Source organism: Haemorhous mexicanus, chromosome 3 (assembly GCF_027477595.1).
Source record: "Haemorhous mexicanus isolate bHaeMex1 chromosome 3, bHaeMex1.pri, whole genome shotgun sequence".
NCBI classification, from domain to species: domain Eukaryota; kingdom Metazoa; phylum Chordata; class Aves; order Passeriformes; family Fringillidae; genus Haemorhous; species Haemorhous mexicanus.
In genome coordinates this window covers 96,507,670-96,522,055 of record NC_082343.1, presented here as the reverse complement: position 1 = coordinate 96,522,055, position 14,386 = coordinate 96,507,670, and the positions used below count along the sequence as shown (strand labels likewise).

General features: G+C 32.8%; 1 protein-coding gene across 1 annotated transcript in view; it reads right to left on the bottom strand.

Annotated features, from left to right (window-relative positions):
• The window catches only part of CSMD1 (CUB and Sushi multiple domains 1), a 1,067,000-nt gene that overhangs the window by 161,840 nt on the left and 890,774 nt on the right, over positions 1 to 14,386 (bottom strand). The window contains exons 25-28 of the mRNA XM_059842787.1: positions 14,103 to 14,229; positions 12,074 to 12,276; positions 3,590 to 3,781; positions 1,313 to 1,451 (exon numbers count right to left, since the gene is read on the bottom strand). Coding sequence (XP_059698770.1) covers positions 1,313 to 1,451; positions 3,590 to 3,781; positions 12,074 to 12,276; positions 14,103 to 14,229 — 661 coding nt within the window. The remainder of the gene's footprint in view (positions 1 to 1,312; positions 1,452 to 3,589; positions 3,782 to 12,073; positions 12,277 to 14,102; positions 14,230 to 14,386) is intronic.

The following is a 14,386-nucleotide window of genomic DNA, read 5'->3' as shown; positions in this document are numbered from 1 at the left end:
ATGTAATTGACAAGAAGGGTGCAAGAGAAGAACCAGGGAACTCCAGGCCAGCTACTGAAAAGTGTGTGCATTACTAGACTGCAACCATTTAGAAAATTTATTGGAAGTATAGCATAAATGGAAAATTCCATTATATTTCTCATATTGAACACCCTACAATAATACTAAGAAACAAATCTGAATTCTGAGTAACTGTTTCTTTCATCTTATTTGAAATTCAGCATTTGAGTCAATTTTTTAGGCAATCCACAGAAATATCATGTGACATCTTCAAGAGTGTAATCAGTGGAGAACTATTCTCATCCATTAATGTTATTTAATAAAATACCAGAATAACAGAATTACTTTATTTTTTTATTATGTAATTTCAAGTACCTTAGGATTCCATTCTTTAATTTTGTGTCTATCAATAATTTTTAGAAAATAAACTTCAGTCCATGATTAAAGAAACAGGATTTTATTTTTCGTTTGTATTGTTTGGTTGTTGTAGTTTTGGTGTTATGTTGCTTTTTTATTTCACAGAAAGGGTAAAAATATTATACAGCAAAATTCTCAACATGCCATCATCTCCTCCTAAAAGAATCACAACTGATCAATATTCCACTGAAGTAAACAGCAATGTTGCTGCATGCTCAGCTTTAAAATCATACTTAAAACACAGTAACAAAAAATGAAAAAAAAAATGCATTTGCATCCACAGATACAGCAAGCAAGATGATTATATAGGACTGATTCAATTAGAAATGACAAACAGAATGCATGAATATGACTATATCCCTTAACTTCAACTTGTAAAAATCAATGCAACACCTATACGTTGATTATGGAACACAGAGAAAATAATTAAAATTATGAAACAATAATATCTCAACGTCTCTCATCTCTTGACTAAGTAGAACAATATTTTTTCTGATCTATGCACTTTAAGCAAAGTATATTTAGGCTGTATTTCTAAAAACCTGAAAGAACTGACTTGCAGATAGAATTTCCACTACACTTTCAGTCTCAACTATTAATTACTATAGCATAAATCAAGCACTTTTACAAATTAATATGTTCTTTAAAGGATTTTTATTTGATCTGTCACAGAAAGTTTTGTTTTTCAGGAGCATATTGGATAGCAAATGTACCACACAGCTGTATATTTTTCTTTTACATTATTTGGAACCAATGATATAGCACATATTAGATATACGCTCCAGGACGTAGACAGAGAATTTAATTAGAAGCTTTAAGATATTCTAAATATTGCCATTTTTAGATTTGACATTTAAAACCCTTTAAAACAAAGGCATTCATAGAGAAATGGTACCTTTTGAATATCAAGGCAATGACAAAGTCAGGGTTTACTTTTATTCTCCAGTCACATTCTTTCCCAGGAGGATAAGGCTGTGGATAGTTAGGTGATAAAATAACTCCTGCTGGGCCTGTCAGGTTTCCTCCACATGCAGCTGTCACAATGTAAAAAGAAATAGGAATATAGTCACATATTAAATTCACAAGCATATATTAGCTTTTAAGTAGAAAAAAATTACTTCTACATTTACCAAATTAATTTTTTTTTTTAAAAACCCACAGAACTTTCCCAGTTCCTGTTAGAAAAAAATTCTCTATTTTCCTCCAAAAAAGTGATAACTGTTCATATTCAAAAGCAGTAAAGGAATAAATTTTTCTAAAAGAATAAAAATATCATTAAGTTAAATAGGAAGTCCTGTATAGTTTTGGTATTAATCGTGTCTCTATCATGCTGAAAATTTCTTATGTTCTGAAAGTACTTTAAAAGCTAGGAAAGCTCAATAGTAGGACTCAGGTTGCAGTTTTTATTGACCAAAGATGTTGCAGAAACCAATTTGATTCACTTAGTAAAAGATATTACTCAAATCAAAAACCAAATACATTCATTTTGTTACCATGAATTCAACTTTTAAACAGATAAGGAATCCTATTCTCATAGATGATAATCACATCTACAAAGTCTAACAAAAGTACATTTAGCAAAAAAGTAAAGGAGTCAAGACAGGCTATATCTGCATTACCAACTCAATTAAACTAACAGAAACACACTTCGTGTAAAACAGTTGATACTCAGAATTTGGAATCAACACTGAACATTTTAAAGAGATTTTTTCTCAGGCCGTTCCATTTATAAGTCAGCATACCAAAGTAAGGACTTTATGAAAATTTTAAAATTACATATAATGTCTTTACAGAACTCTTAAGGTTTCTACTATTGTCATGTCTACACTAAAGATTACTTTAATCTGCTTTCTCCTTCAAAGTCACCTTGAGTATATGGAATAACAGTAATTATATATATAGTTTTTTTGCCCAAAGGGATTCTCTCTTTCTTTCTGTTTTATTTCCTTCTTCCTTTTAGGGTTGTTTTGTTGGGATTTTATACTAGATTGTAAAGAAACATGGAGTGATTATAATTGGTATCTAAAATAAAAATATGAATCTTCTCAATTTAGATACCATATATATTATTTTATTTTTTCGTTAGATATTTATTTTGTGAATGATCCCAATATATTTAGTTAGCATTTTCAAACTGCTTTGTAAACTGCACATAAGGTATCCAGAAGACAGTATGCAGATTAGGTGCTTCTCCAGTTCTGTTCCATGACATGGAGTCAGAGAAACTATTCTTGAATCCTTCACAGTATTTTTACTTCAGAGAAACAGAGGGACTGAGGTTTTTTAAGGATGTGCTACTTTGGAAAGTGTCTGTCCCAAGTGCCTTGTAGAAAGAAAAAGCATTATGTTTATTCCAGTGATACTGTAGCTGGAATTTAGGATTGCTAAAGTCTTCATTTAATTATAAATCAGTAGGCAACAAAATAACAAGGATTTAAAAAATTACTATGCCTGGCAGAAAAAATTTCCAGATGTTGATTACTCCTAGAAAACCTACATGAATGACCTTAAAAATACAATTCAGCAAAACTTCTAAGCCTGTAATCATTGTCTACTGGCAAGAATTTTAGGGAAACCTTTACACAGTCTAGCACTATGGATCCACCCTCTCCTGGTGCTATGGAAATATATCTAATTTCTTTTAACATCATTGTCACTTGGATCCCCTCCTCTGCATCTACTTTTTCCAACAAGTATCCATCTTCCAAGGTGTTTCACAGGATGGGTATTTAATCTGTAAGATAACTCAGACATATGTGTGTGTATATATATATATATATATATATATATATATATATATATATATATATATATATATATATATACATATTATATACATAAAATATTTTTGGAATAAATAATGGATCACAGTTTATGTAACCAAACTTTTATAAAGAAGAGCATTTAAATGGAACCATTTCAACATGATTTTTTTAATCCAAATCACCACTTCTGTTTACTTTTTTCTATTCGATTTTCTAATTTTTAAACTTTTATGAAGTTTTAAGAATAAAATACTGTTAATCAAGAGAACAAGGCTGGCATTGTAAGTACAAAATAACTGAGCTCTGCAGAGATCGTCACTCCAGCACGAGCACCATATGCCCAGTAACTGAACAAGAAATCCAATCTGTATTAGTCTTGAAGAGAGACTAACATCCCATCTCAATACCTATGCATGTAGGGGGATCAGGTTGCCAAAAGAAGCGGTTATTCAGTTGCACACACGTGATTTTAGCCTGCCCTTGCAGCTGATAGCCCGGGTCACACTGGAAGGTGGTGGTGTCTCCAGGTTCCCTGCTGTCTCCATATCTAGTGCCATTCTGTGGTGTCCCAGGATCATTACAAGTTGATGCAATGGAAGCTGCAAGGGAATGACGAAAGAAGAGATGTAAAGTATAGATACTTCCCCTGCATAATCAAAGGCACAACACATTCACATTAGCATTCCAGCCAGAGGCAGTATTATTTACTCTTCAGGTAATGCAGGAAGGCATTTTGTTTCTTTTACAAAAATCTGCCCACTGAGATACACCATGATTATGTTGACTTCCTGCCAGTATCTTTAGTATAAAATATGGGCTGATTTTGTCCAGTTAGCACATCAAAAGAACTAATAACTCCTTTTCTCTCCTTAATAGTCTGGTTATCAAAACAATTTTGATACCTTTTGCGCAATAGGGTAAGTATCATAATATAAATAATATTGTTTTGTAGTCCTACTATCCTGCAGCATGCAGATCTTCCTTACCCATGTGGATAAATCAAACAGCAGTTTATGCAGCCCTGAAGTTTTCATTTCAGGGGCAAGAAACAACTTTCTTAGAGATAATTTAAACTGAATCTTAGACAAATACCTCACTTATGATCAGTCTTCAGTAGCCGGATATGGATTTTGCTTTTTAAACTACTAAATTATTTAAAAAGCAATGTTCAACTAAGCAGAGCAATCAGTATGACTTAATGCAAATCATCACTCAGAAAGTAGATACACAGATCCACATCTAATACAGATTTCTGGAAGATGTCAAGTCTCTTCTGGCTTTGGGTTCTCTTCTACTGGCTTCAGGTATCCTGAAGTTGCAATAAATTTTGCAGTCTTCCACAGGAAAGAAGGTCCATCTCTTGAGACTAATGTCCCTACTGAATTGCAGTTTTTCCTACCAGTCCTTACCCAAACATCTTTTTCAAAGAACTGACTACAACTGTGAACAAAAACCAAAATAAGAAGTCATAAATCCAGTTATGTCACAGTTGCCATGAATGGTACCTGTGTTTACCACCAGTATGCAACCATCCTGTCCATAATAATTCATTTTCTGAATTAACAGCTCCATCTACTCCTTCTGTCAACACCAAAAGTGTACACCACTATAAGAAACAGCAAGAGCAGCTAAATGTTTGCTAACTTGAAACAACTATCAGGTTGTACAACTGGAAAACATGTTAGATTTTTTTTCTTCCTGTGTTGAAAATTTTCAGAAGAGAGAAAGGTAGGGAAAAAAAATAGTAAAATAAGAAAGAACCAACAACTCTTCAAATTGTTTTATGCATGTTCTAGTGAATGGGTGATCACAGATAAATCACAGAAATTGTAAAACATCCTTATAGGAGAATCCATGGATTATTATAATCAATATTTAGAAACATTTAGAAACACTTAGAAACACTTAGAAACACAGAAACTTTGTTTGACATTTTATTATTCAAAGTTGTTCTTCTTGTTTCCATTTCAAAGCAATAGATCTCATACTTTGGATTGTTCTTGTATGTAAATGAAGTAAAAGACATGGTAGGTTTTTAACTGTGGTAGACTTTTTTCCACTAGGAATTAAAGTAATAGCTGTCACTACTAATGAGTACTGTGTAAGGATTCCCCAGGCACCACTCTGACAACTTCTGTGACACCCCATAGTGGTGCAGTTTACTAAAAGTCTGTTTGGCCACAAGGGAATGAAAGCATGGTTACGACCTCAGAGGAGTTTTTCCTGATTTGACAGACAACAGCAGCTCTAAACAATGGATTGCTCTCGTGCATATCTGTTGAAGATTTGCAGTTCTTCCAAATAAATGAGCACAAGCCAATCTCTGTTATTAATTGCTGTCATTTTTTAATATATCTCTGAATAGATTCATTTTCTTCTTAAAAGGTTATGCTATATAATATCTCAGCAAAAAACACTTCCCCCATTTTAACTGTGTCAAGTATCCATCAATTAGAAAGGACCAATGCCTTCGAATATTACTTTCACTGTTAATCTCCATTTCTCAGATACAAAGTTCTAAATTTTAAAAATTATCACAGATGTTTATTAAACAACAAAATATTCTCTACACTTTTGGTCTTGCAGCCTCAGAAGTTATTTTATGTATTTGAAACCAACAACCTTTTTATTGTGCCAAATACTCTTGATCCTAATTAAATAGAACACCAAACATCTAAGCACTGATGTGCCATCTAGTAAAGTGAACATTTAGACAGACTGTCAACTTTTCAACTTGCCTCATTTCCAAGTTGTTTTATTTCTCGAGTCCTAAGAGATTCTGTAACTGCATGAAAATTACAAGTCTGATATTTCTTCATTTTGTATTTTGCAAATATCTGAAGGGTATAGAGGTCATATGCATTTATAAGTAATCCAGAAATTAAAAATCACCAGCTTTCTGTCACTGGTCTTCTTTTATAACATTTAAAAAGTTAAACAAACACACTGTAAAGCAAGGAAAGCAATAACTACTTTTTAGGCTCAAGGATGCAAAATCAATGTAAATTACACAGACTTTTAAAAAATGACTGAGAAAAATTAGGTTCCTAAAATGGGATAGCCAGGAGACAAGATGTGAATGTCACTAAGCTGGAAAATAAGTAATTGCTGCTTCTCAACTCTTGCATATGTGCTCTAAGCCTTAAGCCTAGATGATACTCAGTGGCTTATAGAGTAATTCTCTGCACAGATTTCCATCTCTTAATGTCTCATCTGCTCAGAGCAGAACAAGCTTCTGTGTACATTAAAGATGGAACTCAGAGGTAGGTTCTAGAAGAACAGACAGCTGAGAAAACCACAGATTGCCGAGGAGATTTCAGACCTCCATATGTTGACAGACACTGTGTTAAGCCTCCCTGATTAAAATTTAAGAATCTTTCACAATCAAATTTTAAATTTTATTTTGTATTTGTTCCTCAAATTATATTTTAAAGTTCATTTAAAATTGAACTGAAAATCAATAGGAGACTGCTTTTGAGAATATGACACTGTATTCACAGGTCTGTAGACCTGCGAGCAAAATGTTAGATTTTTGCCTAATTTATCTTTTACTAATTTTTATTTTTTACATAATTTTCAGTTGTTATTCTCTAGTACCTTAAGGAAATAAAAACATCACCTTCATCCCTATAATTTTCACTTTGGTTGTGGTAACAATAATAGAAGCCATTTCCTGTAGTGTTGTGCTACAGACACCATTTTATTTCTAGTCCACATTGTTATAAAAACAATATAGACTTTTCCAGGCTTTTAAATTGCACATGAAATTGCACATGCTTTCCCTGTTTAGTGCATTATTTTTGCATAATAATAAACTTGAAAAGGAATTTTGCTTATTGAAGCTGAGACATTCATGGATTTGCAGTGATTTCAGACTAACATTGTGAAACAAAGAATAATGTTTGTTCTCCAAAAAGTAACTCACATACCATATGTAAATGTAGAGACTAAGTACTGTGCAAATTAGCATCAACAACATATATAAATGTCATGTATTGTCCAAGAATGTAAAGAAAAAAGAAATCCAAATGCCAATGCAGCCTCTTTATTAAAATCTGGAGTACAAAAGCTCATAAATTTAGAGTTAATGACCAAACTAATCTACAAGATAAATTTTCTCTTAGTTCCACAGAAACCAAATAGGAACTGCCATGCTCTATGAGGCTAGGGATGCCTTCCCCAGGCCATGCATGGATTAGATGATAGATAGGAGTGCAAAGATAGTTTCATCACCATGTTCTTGTGAACATGAAATGCAACATTTATCAGACAGCAAAAGACACTAAACTGTGAAACTGTTAGGTTACAGACTTGAAAAGGGTTGAATTCTTGTGTCTTGTCCTTTTATTTTTGTTTTAACAAGGGATGTCTTAGTAGATTTCATTTCTATTGAACTCATTTTATTAAGTTAGTGAGGCAGATACATGATTCTGCATTATTCATTGTAAATTTCTTTAAAAAAGATATTTTTGTGCTTCCCCCCTTTCCCAAAAAAATTAATTGTGAATCAATCTGGAACAACTGCATGATGAATTCTAGCAAAGAAGGTTCTGTCATGGAAATACTACTTAAGTGTGGCAACTTAGGACATAAAACAAGTGATTGAAAGGTATTTCAGCAGTAAAGGAATAATTTTCAAGACAACAGTACTCAATTCAAGATAGGGACACAGTTACTGTAAAAGTTGCTGGTACCAAACAAATGATCAAATGGAATTGTAAAGCTAGACAAAAGCAGAAATCATCTTCTTGCTTAAGAAGATTTGTCATATTAAGCCCAGTGCCATTAGGAACAACCAAATAGCTGATAGTTAAGTTTTTGCCAGAGGAAATAAGTTGTCAACAGATGTGTCAACATCTGACAGAATAATTTCCAAATAATTGTTGTAATTACAATTAGTGTAAGTTGCTTACTTGTATTACCATAATTGGTGACTTGTGTTGTTAATTTAAAGACTTAGGCATCTTTAGTCATCACTACTTATCTCTGCATATACTTCAAGAGCAAAACTTTAAAATATTGAGAAAAAAAGCAAACAACAGAAAAATGAAAAGTGGACTAAACCAACTATACAAATTCCTTTGGTGTTGTGTCTTTACTTTTAATAATATGAGTGTCCAAAGTTTTTATAAGACAGTAATAATAAAATAAATTGAGAAAAAGTGTTTTGTTGCTTAATTAACATCTTGACAGTTGTTTTATACTAACAAAAAAAAAACCAAATCACATCTTAGCTTGTATGAAAGCAGAGATAGGCACATTTTTAATTAAAATGCTTACAGAATACCAGAACTAAAAGAATTTTACAATACTGCTGAACCAGAGACAGGCATAGAAAATTTAAATAGATTGGTCTGACTCTAGTAAAGCCAGATATATCCTTTTTTTTTTTCCTTAAGAGTGTGAATAAAATCTTTTGATGTATTATTTGACTTGAGGACCAAAATCTATAAAATCATTAAAAGAACTATCTATTAATCATTTGGTTGAAGAAAAAGATACAATTCTCTTAAGTTACAACAGCTGAGAATTTAGCTGAAGAAAAGAAGGATAGACTGTAAGGGTAGAACTAATATTAGATATTTTTAAACTTAAGCTATTAGAGCCTGTAAGAATGACAATATGTCTAGAAACTGCCAGTGCTGATCCTATCATCTGTTACTTCTATGGTTTTGCTAAATACCAAGTAAAAAAATTATACAGTTAGAAATAAAAATTCTCAATAAAATAAATTTCACGTCAATAAAAGCAATAGACCCCTTAGCATGGGATCCAAGTGCTGTCAGAAGTCTAGAGTAGATGGAGATTAAATATTCAGGGCAAGATTGATCTAGTTCAACATAGGTGACTGGTCTCATTTCAGATGCCTTATCATATCCAAGATATCAGCAGAGGACTGGAAGATAGGAGAGACAACTTATGGTTGTGTAACCTTCTGCAGTGGCAGATGGAGACTAGCCAAGGTACTTTATGGCATCTCAAAGGAATCTAGACACCTCTGAAAAGACAGATAGGATTCATTTCATCTGCCCTTAAATATTCAAAACTTTGAAAATTACTGTTAGTGTGTCTAGACCTGCAGTTGATAAGAAGAAAAAGGCAATGTCAGATGGAAATTTAACCCATTTGCCTTAGATAAGTAGGATAGAATTAAGCTAGGTTAGACAGCACTTTATAATGGTCAACTTATGAAAGAAGATTTTGCTGCCAGTAACTTTATTTGTAAAAAGAAGCCAAAAACCAAATCTACTTATACCCTTTTGACAGAAAGAGTTGGTGGATATCCCTGACTTTTAGTACATAGCTTAAATGTATTTAACCCCCAGAGTAAAGTTCAGTTTTGCACATTGAACTTCTTTTTTTTTGCCCTTTTATACACAACTAAATGGTATTTACGATTTATTGAAAAGCATTAGACTGATTACAATTAACATAATCACTCTTGTCAGTTCATGTCCTCAGGTTCTACATGCTGAGCTGAGTGGGCAAGACAGAGTACTTTAACATTCAAACATTTTGCAAAATTCAGCCAATTTTTTTTTTTTTCACTTAAAAAACCCTCTAATTACATTTACAATCAGCAGTAAGTAATTTATAGGCGATATTTTCTAATCTACCTTACATTACCCTTTCACAGCACCCCTTTGTTAGTCAGACACAGTTATGGTGTTCTAGAGTACAAAGTGTAGAGAGTAATTAGCACATTTACAGCACAGGGAAAAAAATTCTCCAGATGAAAATTAGCACTTTAATGTTTTGTCTTTAGGTTGCTCATTTGACCTGATATTCTGAAATGTATATCCTTTATCTGATCCCACAAAGGGCTTTTCATGGATGCAGACACTCATTCCAATTGCATAATCCAGTACAGAAGCTGTGTTACTAAAGGTTTTCCAATTCTGTGCAATTCTGAACCTGAAATTTACTTCTTCAATTATAATTAAGAGTTAAATTAAATACTCATTAACAGATTTAACACTTGAAAATCCTTCACACGACACAGTCAAAAAAACTTCACAAATTACCTTCATAGAACTTGTAACAAAATGTCTACATCTTCTGCAATTGCCAAAAAAAAAAAAGTTTCAGCAGTTCAGAAATCTTTTATTTAGAGTTACAAGCTACTAAAGTACTGAAATGTCAATATTCTGTGTAGCTTTGCTATAAACTGTCTGACAGTTTGAACACATGATGAATACTAAGGCATGTAAACATTCCCACTTAGCAATAGATTAATGACTTTAAATCCTTTACAGGTCAAGGCCACAGTGGTCTTCTCATTGCCTCAAGAAGACTAAATATACTAGACAGATTTTTAGATTACATAACTAAATATTTACTTAAACATATTCCTTTAATCTTATTTTTTATTCGTTACAATTAAAAAATTAACAACTTCAAACCCCCACTGCCACAATATTCCACTTGTCAAGCAGAGTGAATGAAACTATTTTACCTGTACTTGAGCTCTCAGTTCTTCATCACTTACTCCAATTAATTCCAGTAAAATACTCTGCAACTGTCAGCACGATCACTCAGTGCATCCATCAGATATTACATTAGGACAGGAAAATCAGTTATTCTGTGTTATAGCTTTAAATTGTCTTCTATTGGCTCTTAGTGCCACTGAAGTTCAAGGAATGGGCGATAATCAAAACTGCTTAAACATTTCTGTCCTTTCAAAATCGGGGCATAAAGTTATTTTCATATAATGCAACCTTAAATGTGTTTGCTAATCCAGACAAGAAAACAACCCCACTTATTTCCAAAACTGTAAAACTTACCTTGTTTTTTTCAAAAATATTATGGAAAGCAACATATTATATAGGACACTGGTGAGAAACCTTAGAAATATTTATTCTGCCTTTTGTCTTCAATTCATTTTAGATACTTTTAGCTAGTTTTCTTAAGGCTGATGAAAGAGTATTTTGGAGGAAGCAGATACAGCATTCAGAAAAATACAGGAAAATTAAGTAAATATGTAAATGTAAAATGCATTAGTGAATTAGAGACAAGGAAAACCCCAAGTTTACATCTTCAGGCAAATAATAATGACTGAAATCTGATTAGGACCCCTTACTTCTGAATGAGATCATCTATGGATGATAGGGATTAATGTGTGTAAATGCTTTTACTCACACACATTAATTCATAATTTTCCTTTGTCTTGATGAGAAATACATACATTATATCTAGGCATATAAGGATTCAAAGACAAAGATACATTGTTTTGTGTCCTAGCCCCTTTCTTGAGGTCAAAATAACATAGAAAAACTCCACATAACCAGTTTTAAAATATTGATCGCTTGTACAATATGGATCATAACTTCTCTATAAACAGAGAAGCTTTCACTTTGTAACTAAAGATCAATTTGATTAGTTTAATAGTAAATTTTAAGTGTTTTTCAATATGGTAAAGTGTCTTGTATTCTTTATCTTAATCATACAAAGAATGTTTAAGTCATAAAAATCATGCATCATGCAGCCTATATTTTGAGAAAAAAAAAATCCAACTAACATCAAAAATAAACATGATATAATACATTGTTAAGTAACGCTGGTGGGAATAGTTAAAATTACTGGTGCAGAAGAATAGTTCTGTATGTACAGACTCATTTTGACTTCTTAAGTAATGCTAATTAGATAATGCTAAGTATGTTGTTGTTGTGGAAAACAAGGAATAAAAAACTTAAAACATTCAAAGTAAATCCAAAAATTCTCCCTAGTTTTAGCCATTTGCATAAGCACATAACATAATTAAAATAATATAATTTATTTTTTTCTAAAGACTGAGGAAGTCGCAAAAGAGTTGAGAAAGAGTTAATAAGTATAGGAATAATGTATATAAATATGAAATTATTATACTGGGAAGAACAAAAATATTTACATACTTGAAAACTGAATGGAGAAGCCTGATTTGCTGATGAAGAAATCACTGTCAAATTGCAAAGTTAAGGAGTTGAAAGTGCTGTGAATATCTTCTGGAAGAGCCGAGCCACTCCACTCTTTGAGAAGTATGCTGCTCTCAACAGGCCCATCCCATACCTTCAAGATGTCATGAGCAACCTCAGTATCAAAAACAATAAAATGCAGACTGCAAAGAAAAAGTAAAAGTACTGTGCATTACTTGTTAAACACAATTACATGAAACTCCAAGCAATCATTCCCAAACTGTAGTTTTAAGATGTTTAGGATTGAAAAAGACCTGGTAATCCATCAGAGTTATTACTTTTTCTTGTTGAACAAGCTGATCTTGTAAGAGTCATGCAGTTCTGTTTTATAAATGTCTGAATGACAGGGCATAAGTCCTCAAGACTTATGCCCTGGTATTACAGGGCATAAGTCCTCAAGACTTAACTTATAAGTCTATAAATTAGCTTATTTTTATGGTAAATATTTCAAGGTATGCAAACTCTGATTTCATCAAAGATTTAGTCTTTTTATTCAAATGAGGATAGCAAGAATGCAGTTTTGTTTGAATTATTTGCAATTTAAAAAAATGTAGCAGCTACTGGACAGTAGAACACATAATTCAAGAAGTCCTGTCAGCATGGCATTTCCTTTCCTACACAAAAAAAGGGAAAATATAATAGATTGGCCTTTTGCTAAAATTCATAAAATATAAAACTGTATTATAATAAAATAATCTGTATTTATAGTCAAGTGAAGAATTATACTTATTAGGGTGTTCAGGAATGTTATCTTGTAAGTCAAAAATCTGCATTGCCTCCAAGTCCTGAATGTTTGCATTCTTAGTGTTGAAGAGCTCTAGTAGGTAAATATCGAAATGTCTCTCTTTTTTTGTTTCAAATAGTTGCGTGTTGACATTTCTTCATCTTATTAGTTCTTTGCTAGAAATCATTAATTTGAAAATTGTTATTTAAACAAAAATGATGCATTGAAATAGCCCATGATGGTGTAAATTCAATATTTGGCTTAGTGAAACAGGATTACAAAAAAAAAAAAAACAACAAAGGGGGAAAACCTCCCACTGAATAATTTTTCTTTTAATTATATTCTTTTGCCTGTGAGTCCCTTTCAAATCAGAATATTCTGTGATTATATTTGTCTTTCAGAACAACACATATTGAGGGCCTGCTCCTGAAGAGATGGCTGGCCATCACCTACTGATAGGAAGTAGAGAATAAATCTTTTGTTTTCTTCTGCGTACATGCATGAACTTTTGCTTTCATTTTATTAAACTGAGTTTTTTTTCACAAGTTTATTTTGTCATGTAATTTTCTCCCTACTCCATCCTGCTGAGAAGGGACAATGTCAACCCACTAAAGGCTTTTTCAGGGCCCAATGTGGGTCTTGAGATAAACAATAGTTTTGTATGAAGGTTCTATAGCCATGGTAGTAACTAGGTGTCAAGTTCCCGTGCAGGTCACAGAGTTTGTTGGTTTCATTGATTAACTCTTCATTTTGCTGAATTTGTGGGAGCATTTTACTTCAAATAATGAGTCTGTGCTTTGCCCTGGCACTGATGGCCTTGCTGTGCTGGCAGAGCTGTCTTGTGGAGAGGATGTGGGAATGTAACATTCTTTTTCTACTTGTGATTAGTGAGTATTGTTTTATTATGCAGATTCCTGAGGTTGGTGTTCACCCTTATGTAAGCTGTTAACGCTACTAATTGACATATTCTGGCATTTGTTTGTGGAATTTGGTGTTGTCCTGGTGCAAAAGACAATTTTTGGGTGAGACAATACTCAAATGTGCCTTGAATGCTGCTTATCTTGCCCCATATCCAGGGACTTTACACCTGAACAAGCAAGACACCTCAAAAATTGATGCAACATCTTATAGAAAGATACGTGACTATGCCAGTGAAAACCAGCAGCTTGTGTAGAAAAATATGAGAATGACAAAAAATTTATAACATACTGAATTCCACCATAAATATTGAAATTAAGCATGTACCTTATTGTCTTTCCTGGATCTGCTTCAATAATCCAAGTGCAATGAAGATTGTTGTCATATGGTGCTGGGTAACCAGGGGACAAAATGCGCCCCGATGTAGCAGCATGAATTCGACCACCACACTCAGCTGCAAAGTGAGGAGGAAATTTCTAATGAGACCATAGTAACTGGCACTCCCATTTTCCATCCATTCAACATCTCTGTATTTTCTAAAAAGTTAACAGAATGACCTAATACTTCTGAAGTAGTAGACATACATACAAACCAGGACATGTACATAAGTA